The 20,570-nt window shown below is 38.6% G+C and overlaps 1 protein-coding gene across 1 annotated transcript in view; it reads right to left on the bottom strand.

Moving 5' to 3' along the window:
- Positions 1-20,570, bottom strand: part of LOC143369675 (uncharacterized) — a 66,292-nt gene that overhangs the window by 19,564 nt on the left and 26,158 nt on the right. Inside the window, exon 4 of the mRNA XM_076813913.1 lies at positions 10,214-10,450. Within this exon, the coding sequence (XP_076670028.1) occupies positions 10,214-10,450 (237 nt within the window). The remainder of the gene's footprint in view (positions 1-10,213; positions 10,451-20,570) is intronic.

Genomic DNA, 20,570 nt, shown 5'->3' with positions numbered 1-20,570 from the left:
ATATAATCACCCCCTAGAGTATTGACCATAGGTAGAGGAACACCCTGTATAATACTAGTTTTACTACTCGGTTTCGCTCGGAATTTAGATTTTGATTATATGAAACTCAAAAATTTTTTTTTAGTTTTCTTGGTGAAAATAGTTACATTCATCTGGATTAGCCAGGCATAATGACCTCAGGTGTGTTTCGCGACCCCAGAGTTTACTGTTATAAATATATATAAACTTTCTGCATTACATGTTAAGATAAAAAATTGACATTTCTACATTTGCATCTTTTGTGATTGTACTACAAGTGTCGAAATGCATAAAATTTGTATCCTCTTCCTTTATTAATAGGTACATTAAGTAGGTAACTGCCAAAGTTCTCCCACTTTGCGGTACTTGCTATAACTTACAGAAGCTTATTCCTGAAGCGATATAATTTATTTTTAATGCAATAGAATGTAAACATTAATTCTTAAAATATTAGAAGTTAAAGAAGCAACACCTCGCGCTGTAATGAATTCGTAATAGAACACAGTACATTTATATGTACCTATCGAGCTCCCCGTTCAGGCAATTAAAATGTGAACCACATGACACGCGACCAGAAGCAGAGATTAGTATCTTCTCGCGCACACCCCTTATGCGGTTACTCGCATTCCTAGCTATGCGCTGCGCTTATTGCTATGCGCTGCGCACTGCCCCGCCCGAATTGCGGTACCCGCGACACGTGCTGGCGATGTGCAAAAACTACGCCGTATTAAACTCGCGCACAGTTTCTGGAAAGTAAGTACCACTGCAATCGCACGAGAACAGGTTATACCTGATCCTAATTCCACGGCGATTATCCCGCCTTTATAGCCCATTCATCCATTACGTTAAGCACATAATTAAATAGAAAGAAGGGGAAACGTGTGCGCTTCAAGCCAGATTCAGCTTACCATCAATCAGCCTTCATTTACTCTGTCATAAATATTATAATCCCTTCTGAATGAAATGCATCCAATAGGGAGGAACCAAGGTAGAACAGGGAGCTGATTAAAGCGCGTATAGGAAATGAAAAACCGAAAGTATAAGTAGAAACAGAAAGAGCCTTATTGACTATAAAGAAGCATGAGATAGTAGCATGATTATCCGTTGTCCCAGTTTACTTAACGCTCTTAATTACAATGCTCCAAATACTAACGAAGCCTCCGAACATCCTAATTACGCCCAACTCGTTAAGGTTTAATATCACTTTCCGCGACGGAGTTTACTCCGATAGCTCTAATCAGGATGCTGATTCGCCGATCAGAGGCGACACTGATGAGCGCGGCGGGCCGGGATTTTCTAATCGGGCGGCGCAGCCTAGATATTATAATCGCCTACGCGCCGTCCAAGGACAGGCGCGCTATGGGAAAATTCTAGCGGCTCATTGCCATTCCCATTAACTAAGAAAAAGAAATAGAAAAGGCAAGAAGAAGGCCGCGCACGAGGCACGCTGCACGGGTGAATAGCCGTTTGGCACGCAGATGTGCGCTTCGGTCGCAAACTTTTGTATACAGCCGGTGCCAGCACATTCTCAAAGAAGTTGCCTGTCTTGCGGTAGTTTTACTGTACCGTAACGGTGAGAATTTTATCGGCGTTAACTGGCACTGCCTCGATGTCGGTAGTCCCCGACACACCGGGAATGAGATCGCGCCCCTTTTGCCACGCGTGATCGTGCTTAATCCACGGCGACCCCCATAAATCGGTGTCGCTAATTCATTCGAGCCTGCTGCTGCGCGAGAGTAATCCACGGCGATCAAATACAAACGTTTTAGGAATCTGTAATCGAGATTATGGGATGATCAGTGTCGGTTCGAAAAGCAGAGGGAACTTTATAATTTATTTGCGAGTTGCAGAGGCGGATTTGGAGAGTTGACGCTCCTAGGCTAAGTCTACTGCCCTATCCGCGAAATATCAACAAATAATTTAATTTAAAGTAGTCGGGATAATTTCAAAATTAATTCAATATGGCAACTCACATATGAGTTATTGCTAATTCGGTATATGAAAAAAAGGGAATTGTTTTAAAGTTCTCGCAAGCCTCTGTGTTTAAACATTTACTGATTTCTTTCGCCTGAAATTTGTCGCTCCCAACATTTGACGCTCCCCAAATTTTCTTGCTCTCCAAGATTTTTCGCCCCTTAAAATTTGTCGCTTCCCAAAATTTGTCGCGCTCAAAATTTGACGCTCCCCAAATTTTCTTGCTCTCTAAGATTTTTCGCTCCCTAAAATTTGTCGCTTCCCAAAATTTGTCGTTCTCAAAATTTGCCGCCTCCTAAAATTTGTCACACCCCAAAAATTGCCGCTTTACAAAATCCATCGCTCGCAAAATTTTCCGCTCCCAAAATTTTCTTGGTCTCCAAGATTTTTCGCTCCCTAAAATTTGTCGCTTCCCAAAATATGTCGCGCTCAAAATTTGACACTCCCCAAATTTTCTTGCTCTCCAAGATTTTTCGCTCCCTAAAATTTGTCGCTCTCAAAATTTGCCGCCCCCTAAAATTTGTCACACCCCAAAAATTTGCCGCTTCACAAAATCTATCGCTCTCAAAATTTAACGCTCCCCAAATTTTCTTGCTTTCCAAGATTTTTCGCTGCAAAAAGTTGCCGCACCCCCAAATTTGCCACTCCCCAAAATTTCCCGGCCTAAGTAGGCCGCAGCCTACTTAGCCTATACCCAAATCATCCCTATTGAGTTGGACAACGCTGCCGCTGCTTTCATTGCAATTTTGTGCTACACTGAGACTGTATTATATTTAATAATACGTCGGTTCCGAGGGGCAGGCAGCCGGAGCATTCGAGTGTGATGGAACTGTTCCAACCACCGGACGATCGTGATTATTCAAAGTGGAAAGTCGTTGGTAAAACCGAAGAATCCGAAGGTTCGACGTGTTCGCGAGCATTAAGCAAGAAGAACTCGATCGAGCAGGCTAATCGACATTCTATCTGAGCCTACGATACACTCGGAGCGCGTAATTGATGCGTTCTCGACCTAAACCTACATACCGAGTCCTGTGAGCTAGCGTATGCCGCACGCGTTCCCACAAGCTCCACACACGCGGCCACGTCATAATTTACAGTTATTTCTTATACAGGCCATTACGATAGGTTTCATCCCAACCATGCTATTCGACGCCGGTGTATCGAACAAAACGACGAGACCATCAGCACGCGCCCGTGTTCCTGTAGATGGAAACCGGGTGCAACAAAGTGAGGTGGTGTCCCTATTGTCCGCTTTCTGAAACGGTGCTTAGAAATCGTACGAAGCTTTTCGCGGCGACAATACCCCTTAAAGTCAATTGTACCTACTTCCTGAAAGATTCTTTAAGAACCTTCAGGTGACAAATTCGTGTAATACCTTTCGAGATACACTGGGTGTCGCGGGAATAAATAATCTACTTAAAGAAAGTGGTAGTGCAACTGACTTTTGAGAAATCTCCAACTAGTTCAGCTGAATTGCAAAACAATTTAAGGGTTGTTTTCTAAACTGCCTCCCCGATGGAATTTCGAATATCTGAGGTATTTCACGTTTTTTTTTAATACACCTTTGATTTAGCGAAGTTTCCGACAAATTAAATCCTATGAATATGAATTGTATATTAATATTTTGAATGTATTTTTAAAATCTGCAATCGCTTTGTCATCAGGTCCCAGAAAGATATTTTGAATTTGGAAATCCTGCAGTTTTTACCTGTGGCTTGTAATATTTAAAATTTGCATTTTAAGATCATTCAAAATAATTAGGCGGGACACCTTGCATTTCTATACATCCATAAATCCTCTGCTCCTATCTCTAAATTACCTTGCACATATTATAATATAATATACGCGCATGCAACACGGGTGCCAGTGTGGCATACAGAAATTATCGTTACGGTCTGCAGCATCAGTACCAACGGGCAGAAATTCGTGCACAGTAGGTACATATTGATTTACCCGCTATTCAAACATTCATACCTAAGTAGTGTTGTTATAACAATTAGAATACAGGTGTGCAGAATTGGCATGCAACGGGGCGTTCAAGCGCTTAAACCATAATTGGTTCATTGTAATAGTTTAATTTTTCATTAACCACTAGGTATAACTAAATAGTTGGCGGTCACGCATATGCACGATGCTAATATATTTTCTACTTCTATCGCCCGCGGTGGGCTTGAAGGTGGAGAATATTAAATCACGAATTCCCTGCATACTGTGAAAGCTTTATTAATGCAAAAACAGTCATGATTATGATGCCACACCTTTTACGGGAACGCGGAGTCTTGAAATAATTTGCATACACATTATACACGTCATCGTTCAAATTATAAATTATTTATTCCCGTGATTTATGAAATTCCACAAGCTACGACCAGACGGCGCATGTTTGTCTGGCAGAATAGATAATATTGTTAAATACGGCTTTACAGTTTTAAACCGGTTTTATTATTTATTGCTTGGCGATCAATATTACTATTTCATGATCGTGGAAAGTATTTCAAATGGTCCATAGGTGGTCCGAAGGATGTTTGAAAGTCATATACATTTTTAAATGTCTGCATAAGTAATTTAATACCGTGATTTAAGTGTGCTGGCGTCACTGGCCTATTCTGGCAACCTCCACGTTATTTTCCATGGTACATAAATTTGAAGCTATAATTCTTTCTAATGGAACTAGTCTCTAAATTTATTTTTGGTACCGTTCGCAGTATAATCTTCTTTCTAGCAACCGCAAGCATAATAATACGACTGTACGTCCCGACCGCGCAAAGGATTTAAAAAAAAAAAATGCAAGTGGAGGATGCCTGCGTTTAACCGTTGTTGCGATCCGTGCAAAGCTTTAAAGACGATGATTAGGACTTTTACGGATGGGAAAATTCAAGGAAAATCAGTGAAAGTTGGCGTAGAAATTATGGAGGTGTAACACCATCTGGAGACGCGAAAACTCCATTCCACTTGCTGAGTAACAACGAGACTGCGCCGTAAGTTTTATTCCAATACCATTCGCAGAAGCGTCTGATATAAATTCACTAAGTAAATCATTTAAAAAATGAAGAAAAGGGAGAGAAAAAAAACATAAAGTAACAGAATATCGCGAAGTGTTTTTTGGGGTGTCGTCGCGGTTATTTTTAGTTGACGATCTCTTAGCAGTTATTTGTTTTAATATTGTTACATTGCCATATTGAAAAAAGGAAAAGCTGATCATCTAGATGCACAACCATCACGCTAAATAAGATAATTAAATATATTAAATAGCTGAAAGTATATCTATAACATAAGTATTAAGGTAATAAAATATTATTATTAAAAATTATCAAATATAATTAAAGATAATTAAATATTATTCAGCTAGAATTATATTCTGGAATATCTATTTTTAATTTACCTTTTATTTACCTTATATTATATGGGGAGGAGGGTTCCACGTTATTTGAATATTGAATATTGAATATTGAAAAGGGTGTCGCGACTCAAAAAGGGTTCCAAACACTGCGGTACACAATGTGTTTGATGTTAAGAGAGAGTAATGCCTCTGATTTAAAAGAAGGCATGCGAAGAAGCATTTACAAGCTAGCTAAAAATTGCATTTTAATAAACTCGCGGGAATGGACTTAAGATGGCTTCGACGAGGTGGCTTATTTTTTTTTTGCTTCTTCACAGTGAGTGAAAATTACGGTATAGGCGCGATTACGTATACACATGCTGGCGAGCGGCAAAAGAAGTTTACCTTCGAAAAGTCAAGTTCACGCATAAGTGCGTAAGTGGGAATCCAGTGTTGCGGTTGGCAGAAAATTGCGAGAAACTGCAACTCGAAGGGAACTATATAACAGGGCAATTTCGCGGGGCGATCACGAATTGTTTATTTGCGACGAAACGGGGACGCGTCAAACTAATCGTAACGTCACTGGTTTTCTAAAGGGATATAATTTAAAAAATTGCGCACGCGTCGTTACCACATGACGAAATTGGCTTGTTGAATACTTCTTGTCTTTTACGATTTGTGCAAAGAACCTTTCAAGTTAATCTGCATTTTGCTAGTTTTCTGTAACTGAATATTGATCTCTTAATTAGGACTAATTGAGGCTTTGGAATGTAAATCGTGTTTTCTGCAATATTAATTTAGTGTTTAGAGTCAACAGACATGGCGAAGGGTGCTGAATTGATGGTGAAACGTAGGATTTGTATTCCAGGAAGGATACAGTTTATACGTGGAAGCTTGAGCTAGTAGTAACTCGTTCTATGGAAGTCTGAAACTCCCTAAATGTAATTGCGAAGCAATCGAATGTGGTACCCAACGTTTCTATGGTAAGAGAATTAGAAATATGTATTTCAATTCGAGAACTACCGAAGCAGTAAAAATGTCTAATTTTTATAGAAATTTAAATCGTTGTAATTTCTTATACAAATTACTCAAACTTACAGCAGTGCATTTTCTGACATTTCTCGTTACTTTTACTGCAATATGTGAACTTAACATCTAGGTATAATATTATAAATATATTTTTTGGAAAATCGAAGGAAGGGGGAAAATAAATTGATGGATTTAAAGTTCATATCTTAAGAGTAGATATCATCTACAGAGGTCTAGTTCTAATGTTAATCTGTGTGGAAGAAATACACTCTATTGTCAATTATTATTAATATACAAATATTTCAAATCAGAACTGGATATTGCAGAAAACTGTCAAAATAATTTTGTTGAAAGAACTCATAACTTCAATATGAGTATTAAAGAACCACAAAGGTCTCAAAAATCCCATTCAAGAATCTGACTGCTCAGTAATACAAAATTATATTTTTCAAACACAAATGATAATTTTAATTCGATTCCAGCGACTCTAAATTATGATTACCTATATTGAAGGGTGTCTATAAATTATCACTCTTAACTGCGTCTTCCTTGTTGATGAGAGGAACCCGTTCTTTTATACACAGACGCAAGATTCCCCTTATGCGTAATCAGTGGTCAGGCATAATGGCCGATGAATGCTGTTGCTTGTTTCTAACGAGCGAGACACGCGCCACTCGAACAATTTAATAGATTGGCACGTTTTTCCGAGACGCGCATTGCGCTGAAGAATTCAGCAACGGTAAATAGACTGATGTTCTTAACGGAACTACTTTCCGTAAGACACACTGTATATTAATATATAGTTCACCAGTTACTGCTGTCGGTTTATAGACGATTAATGCGGAGAAAACGCGTTGGAATTTAATTGTTTCTTTTTTTTATCTGTTCACCCGCATTTCAGTCGTTAGACGACCTGTTTCGATGGAACGGATATTCTAAATACGTACACGAGCAGCTGGAATATACGGAATGTTATATTTAAATCGACTCACGTAAAAGTTTCAAGCAGAAATATATTTCAAACACCAGCTGAATTGTGTTAGAGCAGAACATAGGTACTCTGATGTAAATAGGTTTCCTTTTGTAGATGGAATCTTAGAGAAAATGTGAAATTTAACTTTGTTTTTGCAAGTGGAATTATATATATTTTAATAATGTATTATTAATATACGCGTTTTGAGTATAAATAGCAATAATAATATATGATTTAATAATAATAATATATGTTATGGTATATTATTAATATTATTAACATACGTGAAATGTGAAATTTAACTTTGTTTTTGTTCGCGTGTATCGATTTAAATGGGACACTCTATGCTGTCAGTTTGAGAAATACTCTAGAGAACGTGGAGACAGTTCTTGCGACCGCCGAAGCGTATCAGCATCACGTTCTTCTAATTCGTGCCACACAGACCTACTTCCGGGGCATTTCGAAGCGCCACTTGGGCCCCTCTGTGGGCCTGTTTTCCTATAATGAATTTAAGGTACCCCTGCAAGTTCATTAAACCATTACAATACAACACGATCGACCTGTTCTTTGTATTTGAAAAAGAAACGCGATTCCCACCGTTCGTAGCTGTTTCGGTTGAATAACTCGGGAAGCATACGGCCTGGTTTTATCATTGTGATTGGATTTTCTTAACTCTTGTTAATTCAGTAACTTTTCTATCACTTGCAATACCTTAGTTCTTAATACACTTTACTTTCCATTCTTACAAAACGTACATGCAAGCAAAAAATATTTAATTAATTAAATCTGTGTTCTTCTCGATTCTACGTTATTTGCCATTTTAATCTAGACATATGTAGGTAACTACATTTCTTTATTCTGCCACAAATTTTACCCCCTCTTCGCTCGAAGTATGTCTCTCCATCGCATCAAAATTAAAATTAAATTAATTTCAAATTTATAGTAAAGTATACCCACAACACGAAAATAACAAATTAATGTACGGCTGTATAAAAAAATATATGTTGCACTATTCCAGAATTTTGTGTTTAATAAGTGCCGCTCTGAGCAAAAGGTCTGCGACCAATCGACGAACGAATAAGTTAAACTGCAGAGGGGTAAATAGTAATATTGTCTAATTTGCACGGATTATGGTAATTAACACACACATATACTGGTATGTATTTTGGAAGTTTGAGCACCCATTGCTCATAGTTATTTATGGCAAAAAAAATTCTGGTAATGACATATACCAAGCTACCTTATTGGGAATGCTGACTCAAGGGGGATGGAAATAAATCTGACTTGGACCAGGATGGACCAGAGTGGACGGCCAATGTCAGGAATGCGCGTGACGTTGGGAAGGCCGCGAGCGTTCATAGGAGGTAACAGGTTCAGAGTTAACGGTGTTATGCCCCCACTAACATCGGTATTTCTTCTACTGTCGTGGGTCTCCTCGGTCAAGGACACTCGAAATCAGGCCACTTGCCTCCGAAAATTTTTATACTGCATGGCCGAGACAACAGATTCCACGAATCAACTCATCGTTACATTCTACTTAAAAAATTGAACGACATACAGTATTCATGTTACAGGTGTCCTGAATTTTCGAAACTTTCAAATATTCATGTCGACCTTTCCCTCGAGAAGAACTGATTTATTTCCATTTAATTATTTCAGAATATCGCCTGATTTATTTCCATTTCATTATTTAAGAATACTACTTCGTTTAACCCTGTCTCATTCGAGAACAGTAATTTTTTCTAAGCTTCTAATTTTTCATAGAAATTATGATTTTTATTATTAGCATTTAATTTACTCTGAAAGGATCAAAGGCTCACTAACGTCATAACTATTGAAATCTGTCGGTTCAGATATTATCTGCCACCTTTTTTACCATAAATTCCTAAATATTGGAACCACTAGCTTGCACTAAAAGCAGGCTCCTATTTCTCGAAAGAATGACTCACAAGTTCCTAAAACGCTTCATAAAGGCGTGACCGGAAGCGCGCGCATAAGTTTCTCGAGAACGGTCGAACTTTCTCTCAAGCCCACATCCGCGAACGTATTTACCTCCTCGTTACACACGTATCTCGACAACTCCTCCGAGAATTCTTTAGTCAAGTCACGAGCGCATTGTGGTCGATGCCTTTTACACACAATGTCGTCGCATTTTTAGCTGAATCCCTGAATACCCGTTAAACTAATGTACCTCATTAAGATACAGTCAAGAAAAGAAGCTAAAACACCACGGAGACCTGTAACCGTTCGCCGAAGGCGGGTCAATTCTGACCCGCCCTCCATCTTCATCAGCAGACGACTCACATTCTGTGACCAGCGTTCACAACATATTCTGTTTTTATCAATTTTTAATTTTAATAATTAATTTTTGTAACTATTTTAAATTTTATGTATTGCTGTTTGAAGAATTTATTAATATATTATTTTTACAATATTCTATTGAAATAATAATTCAAGTCAAAATGTAGATTATTATAGGTTTTATGAATTACATTGAATTAAATTTTTGGATAAATTATTTTAATTATAATTTTGAAATTGGATTTAAAAGTAAATTTATTAAATTAAATTAATTGAAGATAATTTTATTTAGTGTAAAAATTGCCCGTCATTCTCATTATAAGTTTACAACATATTCTGTTTAACACAATTTTAAAACTCTGATAAATCTGTTTGTAATATTCACTACATCTTGATTGAAAGAAGACTATAAAGATGATTACTTTCCACGAGCCAAGTATTTAGTTATTTTATAATATTTTGAATACAACAATGTTAATAAACACGGGATGAATGCTACTTTGCTCAACTCCGTCTCGTTCGAAACCACTAATTTCTCACAAAAATTATGACGTTCATAATCAGCGTTTCTGAATCGAACAAAAAATATTCAAACTTACCGCAGAATGGAACTCCCTCGGGTGTCCAGGACCCATCCGCCTGGCACTGTCTCCGCGCAGGTCCAAGTAGCTCGAAGCCTCGCTCGCAGGAGTACGTAGCCACGGTGCCCTCGCGAAATATCGTGTCCTTAAGGAGGGCGTCCTCCTCGTCTATGACGTCCTGAGCACCTGTTCCCGTGAAGCGGACGCTACTGTGCGCAGGTGCCCCGGGGTAACCGCAGCCCGCGCTGCTGCTGCCTGCAACACAGACGTAGACGCCGTCATTATCAAGTGAACCACCTATGTTTATCATACCTTGATACTCTAACCATTAATTTAACGAGCCGAGGCGCTGATAATAACCAGCAACGATCTCACACCGCCATTGGCTCCATCCGACAGACGCAAAAGAATAGAGTGGGTGAGGGGGAGGAGGGGGACATTGAAACAAACGAAAGTAGCGGATTTTTCGCACGTCCCCGGCGGTGTTCGTTGACTTTATTCATCAGGCATGTACGATATGCTTGGCCACGATGATAATGCCGTATGATAATAGGAGAGGTTGCGAGCAAAGGCGGCTGGCATCATTGGATTCAATTTCGCTCGCATCTCGTCACGCAATTATCCTCGCTCGCCCGGAGAGTTGTGCATTAATGCAGACTGCGATCGCGCCTGGATCCTTCACGACTAATTACACGAATAATGCAACGTTTTGTTGCTCGCTTGGCAATCGGTGTACTGGGAGCGTGGCTGGTGTGGCGTCGGGGAGGAAGAAAGAGGAAGGAGATATGCAGCTCGCGTCATCACGCACGAAATGCATTAAAGTCATTGGCGAAGCGGGACGTTGCCTCACCGGGCGTTGGAGTCTCCGGTCGGTGATTTCAATGACCGACGAGGAGCCCCGTCACCTCCGTGCACGCGAGAATAGGCATTCAACTCACCGATCCATCCATCCACGCTTCTTTTCGCGCCTTTGTTTCCAGCGTGCCGTTTACGCAATGCGAATCGACAATCGAGGGACAATGGCTCCTTTGGTAAGCAAAGGTAATTGTTCGAGTGATATTTTATCTTGGTTTTTGGGAGACTCTATTGTGCCGGGCACGTTCGCGGAAATCACGGTTATTGCCGTCATTGCGGGGATTTAGGGGCAAATGCTGCCTACAAGTGTCTTATATGTTTCTATGGAGAAATAATGGTAATAGGTATTGCGGCACGTTAGTCAGGATTTAATCTCGGGGAGCCGAGTTGAAGGGATAAAAATATTTTTAATGGAAACTCAATAAAATTCATTAGGCGAGTATAAAAATTTATTTAAAGAATAAAATCCAGTTTTCTTTTCCTTTTACAAAGCCACTTCGTTGGGAGGTGCCAGGGCCCCTTGGCCCCACCCCTGGGTGTGCCACTGGTATTTGGAAGTTTGTAGAAGAAAATTAGCAATAAGGAAAACAGGTGTTATACACATTACACGACAAGAACTTGACAGCAAGTTTTTTAAGTATTGTCAATAAACCATGGTTGTGGTCTAGTCGACCACGAACATTTGACAATCTATATTCTTTCATACCTACATCAGAATTAATTATTTCAATACTGTAGTAATGATCGCCAAGGCTTCTCTTGGGAAGTAAATAAAAAGTTTCATAATTCTAATTTTTGAATACGTTACTATTCTTCAACATTTGGTAATCGTAGAATTAGTGACGAAAAAGGTGCATTTCTCAGGAGCGTTAATTTCTCGAAAATAGTTTCTAAGGTCCCAGTTGAAAATTCCTATCATTTTGGTAAGAGATTCCTAAATAATTCCCAGAATATTAATACGTAATATTCGAAATCGAACTACCGCGTGCAGAATCCTTTATCAGTCACGGAACTCAGTTCACCCATTGTCTAGAGAACTCCCCTGTTATTCTAGATATGATCACCCCCACACCTTGACACACTAATGACAACCTGCTACCACCCTGCGCGATTTCATTGCGAACCAACGAACAGATTCCATCGCGAGCGTGACGAGCCGTTAAATCAATAATCTTTGGTAACTACCAGGCAGCCAGGAAGGGTAGATAAGCCGCAGAAAACGCCACGAGCCCGTAACGGAAACGATAATGCAAGCAGCTCACATCCTGCAGCTATCGCGCAATCGCCTAGGAAGTCATCGGCTATGCAGTCCGTGTTTGTTAACCCGAATGATGTCCGAGGGGAAGTATTTAAAAACCGACTGGCCACGCGAAATTTCACTTGCCCGTTTTACGTAAGACGACCATATTTCTTCTTCTTCGTCTTAGTTCCTCCTGTTTTTTTTTATTGGATCGCCAGCTTTCTGATGGCATTCCGCTAAGTATTGACGTATTTATTCCACGTGGACTTTCTAATACCTTCGTCCAAGACAAATGGATCTTCCTCACGCTCGCTTCGCGCTTCAAAGTTTGAATTATCTAGTGAGCAGTTACTAACTAAAGACTACGGTCACTGTCTCACTAAAAACCTAATATATATTCACAAGGGTGTTTTCAAATGAAATGAAACTGAAGAAAATAAGTAAAAACTTATACAACTGAAACTGTTATAGAAACTTAAAGAGGTGTAGTAAAAAGAAAAGTAATTACTGTTAATGTTCTATATGTGTAAGTAACTGTACTGTTACTCATTTCTATTCGCAGAACATATTAAATATAATTCTTAAGTTTTTTCCCGAGCTCGTTTATGAATCGTGTTTTAAACGTCTGGCAACTATTTACTATATTAAATATTGGTTGCCAACGGACAAAGGGGGCCCACCCACAACTATAAGGTCACAGGTTAATTTTTATAATAAATAAATATAATTTTCAAAAAATACATAAGTCGCAAAAAAGTGCGATTAAAATTTTTGTAAAATAAATGTGCCTATATTTTTTTTAGTAATTACAGTGTACGTTACATATTACTGGCTGCTTCAACCGTACGTCGTTTTTATTCGCAACGTAGATGCGCGTCAAATACCTGGATCTGGACGACGCTTCCCGGCGGCAAATTAATGGCGACGGGGACTTTTTACGGAATAGGGAGAGTTTGAAAAGACTGTGTTACAGTATCTCCTAATCCTATTAACTTTATTGAAGACTATAGCTATTCGTGGTTATATATAATGCTTGACTATGTGAGATGAACTTGAGCTTGTCCCTATGACGGTTTTTGGACAACTAGTTTAATGAATAGCACGCGACACAACGTGGACTCCGTGTGGGTGGAGTTCCGTTCGTTTTACCGAATTCTGTACTTTTATTGGTGCAATCCGACATAACTCTCACCAAGGGTGTCAATAAGGCCTTCCCCTAATAATTAGGGAAAGGGAAAATCCGGCGTGGGAAAGTTAGCGATGTGGGAAGCTAACGAGGACCTCTGACCCACAACGAGGCCTTTGAAAATCCGCTTGCACACCAGAAAAATTGGCACCTCGCTTTGGAAAACTCGCGCCTTGTTTAAGAATACTAGTGCCTTGAAATAAACGCTTCTTTCAAGAAGCCAGATTCCAAATTCCGTCTACGGACGGAACACTGGCAATGTGCAGCAGATACTAAATGTAAATACAGATTGTTTTGATGAATTTTTAAATTTTTCTCTTTAATTCTAAATAAGTAGTGAATATTTTTTTAAATAGTTTGCTGTATCGAACTCTTTACACATTAGCAGGTACTTGAAAAGCATATTTCATGCAGTCCACTGTATTAAGGGGAGGTTCCGGTCTAAAAGTCGATTTTTTTTATTTCGTTTTTCGAATGTTCAACCTTTTAGGAATGCGTGTTTAAAAGGATTTGTTGAAATTCGTAAAATTGCCGAAGTTACAGGCATTTGAGTAGCGGCAAATGCATGGGTAACACCCGGCCACTCGGCACTCACGTAAAACTTTAAACGCGTTTTTCTCGAAACAGTGTTCTGGAAACGGTGGGACCTGTATTTCCAAAAGTTATCATCCGATTCGACTGAAACTTTTTTTATTTTGAAGAATATACTTCTGGCTCGTGGCCAGATCAGTAAAATTAAAAAAAAAATTTATAACTTTTAAGGGCGTTGAAAGGAAGAAAAATATAGGGAAAAAGTGATTTCAAACTCCAAGTGTCGTTCTTTTCTAAAAAAATGTCATTTTGTAATTTGTCTGGTTTCTCCCCTAGCCAGAAGTATATTCTTCAAAATAAAAAAAGTTTCAGTCGAATCGGATAATGACTTTTGGGAATACAGGTCCCACCGATTTTGATCAATTTTTTGACCCCTTGACTTTAACGACTCCCCAGTACCGCCTGCAATGATTAATTATAAAACAAAAAATATATTTCTATAATTTAAGACATCCTTAATACAATGCAAAAAGTCTTATTAAATTATATATAGTAGTTTTCCTTTAATTAATTCCTACAGATCACCTATTTTGGGGGCTCTAGACTGGAACCTCCCCTTAAGAGCAATCGTTTGAATTCATATTAACATTTTTAAAATATTGTTTGATGTTTAAGGGGGCTCACTTGCCATCGGGCAAGCTGCCACCCTACCCAATCCGCCACTGCTCTAACTGAACAACTCTTGTTGAGATCCGTGGTATATATATAGTACAAACTCATTACGAAATTTTGTTATTGTAAATATATTCAGCCTTCACGTTCCTCGCCCGCGATTACTTTGCCAGTTTCCATTATCTACGACGCTGCAAGTGTTTCTGGCAATCGAAGGAGCTGCCCGTTGCTTTCTAGCGCGATTTGCATTCCGAAGACGAGGCGCGCGTGTCTCGCGTGCACGCGTATCGGCAACCGAACGATTTCTACCACTTCTTTCCTTTTTTTTTTTCATCACGTTCCAGTCGTTACACCGTATTGCCTTTTTGTGCAAGCCTCCACTTTCAAGGATTTATTACCCGATGCTCCGTGGATCCGCCGTGATTTTTCGCTTCCTGCAAAGTACCCCGACGCCCCACGCACGCGGAAAACAAAATGGAAGGTGTTGCACTCCGTGGTCCACGCATAGAGAGCAGACGAAGAATTTCAACGCTTTCGTAATTTAGGAAAACGGTACAGAAGTAGCCAGGCTTCGATGAAAGTGCCTCGTGAAACCGTAGAAATTTTCTTGGAAAACTCGGCACGTCGTTCCCGTCGATACTCTTTTTTCTCCCTCTTTTTAAAAAAATGGCACCAATGGCACAGAGTGCCTGTGAAATTAGGAATGAAGTACGCGAGGCGTGTTTGCTGGAAATAGGTAATTATGACGTTCGAAAGTGGTTTGCGCAGTAGTGGTGTTCAGGTTCGTCGCAGGATGTCGATTATTTATCGAAGAGTGAGAAAAGACGGCGTCGAAGATTTACGGATAAGTCGGCTTGCGGAAAGTCAGAAAAGCTGGGCGTTGAGTTTCTGCGATTCATTTGGTTGACAATGGGAAATGGCACGTGCGTGGCTACGGTTTGAAAAAGACTTTTGTTGGAGAAATAAATGGAAGGTTGTGGACTGCTGGAGAAATTGGGAGAAGTGTTACAGGTTGTGGTGTCTGTAACAGAGACTCGTGGACGCTATAGTTGAGGTTTGAAAAGTGATCGTAGAGTCAGCGGGTTTAATCGTATAATTTATTCCCCCGAAATTATCCCCCCTTGTTAACTATATACCGAGCTGTCGAAACGGCATTCCTTTACAAGCAAGTGGCCAAACGGTTTCAAATAGGAACGACGACATGCGTAACGGTTCACACTATGCGATTAACATATTTATCAACCACTTTGCCTGCTCTCCCTCTTTGCCATGGGTGACCAAAAGGACCGAAGTTCTTGTTATGTATCTACGTGTAAGGATTGGAGTAGTATAAGCTAGGAAAGTTAGACAACTGTTTCTGCTGTACCTATTCGTGTTCCTTATCGATGAATAAATCTAGAATGATATTGAAATGAACAGCTGTAATAACGTAAGGAAGTTTCTAAACAGTTACAGTTTCAGGTGTGTATTACGAGGGAACAGTTTAGATGAATATTTAGCTTTTTTACTCCAATTTATTCATTTGTAGATCGGCCAGAGATCTTGCGTTCTATACAGTGATTATTAAATATAGGGTTTTAGAATAGGAAAAAGTATAATATAGGGTAGATTTAATACCTTAAAGTGGCCACAAATGGTGCATCTACCCTATATTATACTTTTTCCTATTAACGAAAGTTTGCTGAAACGAAAATATAAAAATTATCAATGAAATAAATAATTTCTACCTTTTCGAATGCAGATTTAACTCCAAATAGATTTAAATAGTTTGGATACAATTTCTACCCATGAAGAATTGTTGACAGATTATTTGAGTATTGATTATTTATCGAATAGATCTCTTGAAAGATTAATTCTTCAATCTAACAAAAAATTATCCAACACGATGCTTGTTCATAGTTTCCCACCTACGTGTTCTCCAACTGTGGAATGCTTGCGTCGACCCAGCAAACAAAGAAGACAAAAGTGAAACCGCGACTGAAATTCAGGGATTAAGCATTGGTGCAATCAGCACTTGCAAACATAAGCGATATCATTGTTACAAGAATGATTACCTTACAGCACAAACTGTATCAAAATAGGTATAAGCTTTCTAAAGTCACCAAGGATTAAATCTTCCACTATTGTTCTTTTAATTCAAACTTAAAATCAATCCTATCAAAAGTAACTTCAGAATGGGATTAATAATAGAACTACAGCAGAACCTCGATAATCCGACTTGATCAGCCCACATTTTGTTGCAAGAAGTAGTATTTGCTATACAATATTCATACGTACATTATTAACAAAGATTGAATTATTTTACTCAGTTTCTATACTGCTTTTTTAACAGGGCCCAATCTAAAAAAGATTTTTGCCGCCTGTTATATTTAATTATAAATAATTATTTTACAATATAACATTTGATAGTGAGTGAAATTTTTTGTTGGCATTTGTTGAATAACAAAAGCTTTTTGTAATTACTTTTAAGGGGAGAAGCCCGTACAAAGAGTTTATTTTTGTATTAATTTTTAGGAATTTTTTGCAAAGATGCTAACGTGATAATCCTTTCCTAACTTTAAAGGTACTTTATTTAACATTATAACAAGTAAGAAAAATGTTTATAACAGTAAAATTATAATAAATACAGAAGAAATAGAGCAGTATCTGAAATAGGTTCTTTTTCGAGATGCAAAACGGCGCCAGTTGGAGCGTCTCTGGTAGTTATGTGAAACAGACCAATAATTTTTTATTTCAATTTATGTGCCAATTGTAATAATATGAACCATAAATGATGTAAAAAAATGGCATATATTAAAAATGGCGGAATTTCAAACATTTTCGCCAAAAAATTGCGTTTTATTTGTTTAAAAACAGTACTTAAAATCAACAAATTGATTAAACATTGTGGTTCATATTCTGAGGAACATTGTACACTAAAAGTATGCAAAATTTGCAGTTGATTGGACAAACAGTTTTTGAGTTATTCCGACGTCAATTTTGAAAATGTGGTTTCGACAAAAACGTTTTTAAAATGCGTTTTAGGTGTGCTCGGCGCTCAGAGTCGCGCTGACTCACCAGACTATATTATCAATACGGAGTTGAATTTCGGCCTATTCCTTGAGAATATATTTTTAAAATGTTTTAGAAGCGATTCATGGAAAAATTGATATTTCCATTTTTCGTTCGATCTATACGGTCTTCTCCCCTTATTATAGGTACGCACCTTTCCCTAGTATGTACAATACTAATTATATGACTGATTTAAACACAATGTACAATTTTGATACTAAATTCAGAAATGTCAGTTATCTCCTTTTCACCCGTTTTTTCAAAAAAATTTACTCTTTTACTGGTGTTTATTGATTCGAATTTTCTCTTTCCACCAATTTTACCGCCCCCAAATTTGCCGCTTGGGCACTTGCCCTGCTGGCGCCCTCCTATTTAGATCGAGGCCTGATTTGTAATCCTCCTAAACCACCAGTTGATTAACACATTTTTCTTAACATCCTGATTTCAGATTTATTACTTTCTTCCCCAGTCATTTCGATATAGGTACACCTGCAGCAAAATCTGCGGCTGATACGATCCTTCGGATAAACAGAGGTTCTGCTATGCCTCCAATCTGCAGCTATACCTCGTCGAAGTAACCTCCCTTTATTAGTCAGTGGCCCCAAATGTTGAATGGCAGATATTCAAAGCACGTTCGCTAAGTTTAAGCATAGATGATTAATAATTAATGAAATGCCTTGTTTGCACAGAGTACCGGATGTAAAAACCCGTTACAGCAAAAACTGTGCTGATAATTTATTCTGCTCGAACTTCTTCCGAGCGGGCTGCCACTCGTAATACCATTCGTTTTTACTTCTTTTTCTTTTTCTTCTTCTCTCTCTCCCTTTCTCTCTCTCTCTCTCTCTCTTCAGCGTATACATACATAGATGGATTATTTTTAGTATGCTCAGCGGTGGGTAAGCGACCTCCTTCCGCTAAGGTCCGTGCATGCTCGCCGAAGATTATCGAGCACCTTGTTTTCCACAAAAGTTACTTAGTATATGTATAGCTGCGCGGACGGCTCGTTGCATCCGCCTAATGTAGGTTGCTGCCTCGCATCATCGTAATTGTTAAGCCGCAAATCGGGGCAGAACCTGAACTTGCACCGAGCCGCGAGATCCATTCGTAACTGGACCACGGTTCGGCTATTAATCATTTCAGAAACGAAACGAAAAGTACTTCGCACGGTTGCGTCTCCTAAAATTCTACGAGCAGATCATTGAAAACTAAAAGAAATCTAGTTTAGGTACTAATTCAGGGAACATACGAAGAGTCGAAAAAAAATTATAATGCAAAATCGATGTTACATAAATTCGTATCACTGGAAAGTTTTTCGATATGTCAGCGACACAATTTTGCCCCATTTTAAATTTCCGCGATACCCGAGGAATAGAAGACACATTCATCTTTGGGGAATGAAATTGTTAACTAGAGGAATAACTGCGCTATAACGAGGTAAAGAGAAAATACTTAGTTTCTTTGAAATAACTATGAGCAACGCTGTAATGCTCAATTTTCTTTAGACTTCATTAAACAATTATAAATTTGGAATATCTATACTGTTTAAAATAATTAGAGGCTCGGCTACTCAAATAACTTTGCCGTCTATTAAAATATTCAACACTTTACGAATTTCGAAGTATGTACTTCAACCCAATCGCAGTATTATACGTTCTAATTATCAATTAATAATAACACATATTCTCCCCTATCAATATTTCATTCATTCTGCTAAATTGTCGCGAAACGTGAGCCACCGATTCCTTCGACTAGTACGCTGAAAGCGAGGAGCAACCAACACCACCAATATTTCCATCGGGACGTTATTTTAACGCCGTATTACAAATATACGCGGTCTAAGTATCAGTGCTGCACATGTGTTCTGCTCGCTATAACGGTCGTCCTAAATTTCAATCGCAATTGCCGTTCATATTTCACTTTTTATAAAACGCACGGCACTTCATTGAGATGCTAAAGTGTTGATGTTACGTACAGTTACCGCGTTGTAACTGTAACTGAAACATAGAAAACGCGATATTTGGGGCAGGCCGCGGCGCAAACGGCGAGATTAAATAAAAACGGAAATCATTTCGCAAAAGCAATTTTAATTAAGGGCCGAAGATGGTAAGACCAGCCTGGCAGGAATCTCAATTACACTCATCCGCAGACGTTGCGACGGCGGCTACATGAAAGTTGGCACAATTATGCGCGGAGGATGCTTCTTACTATACTCCCGAAGTGTTACAGAAATATCTGTATAAAATATCGATGCCCACGTAACACGGTTTCCCCATGTTTCGTTAGCTTTAATAATCGAAACTGCTCTTGTAATGCACGCGGGGTTTAAAGAATTATAAATAAACTAAATTTCGACCGTGAAATTTAATTACAATGGTATCGGCGCACTGGATCGGTCAGATAAAACAATTATTATTTTAATAAATTAAAATAATACATCAAAGCTAGTTTGCAATTAATTAATTATATATATATTAGTTGCCGACGTTTCGAGCTTGGTTTAGATCATCTTCAAGGAAAGTTAAAAACATATATAAAATACTATTAAAATACTATTAAAATACTATTGAAAATAAGTCACCGTGCTCTGGCACAACGTGTGACTCGCGAGTCGGTTGGAATAAGACTAAGGTAAACCGTGAACAACACATCTGCTTTTAGAAGGTGAAAAAGGGGCGAATACCGTTGACAATTATAAACATATCTAAAAACCCCGAAATTCTCATATGGTGTGTTATATACACTCTTAAAGGTGTTAACGAGCAAACAAACAATTAAACTGATGTGTAGGAATTAGTTAGATCATATGTAATTCTATGGAGCAAAAACATCATAAGACATTA

Source organism: Andrena cerasifolii, chromosome 1 (genome assembly GCF_050908995.1).
Source record: "Andrena cerasifolii isolate SP2316 chromosome 1, iyAndCera1_principal, whole genome shotgun sequence".
Classification (NCBI taxonomy): domain Eukaryota; kingdom Metazoa; phylum Arthropoda; class Insecta; order Hymenoptera; family Andrenidae; genus Andrena; species Andrena cerasifolii.
This window is presented reverse-complemented; position numbering and strand designations above follow the sequence as displayed.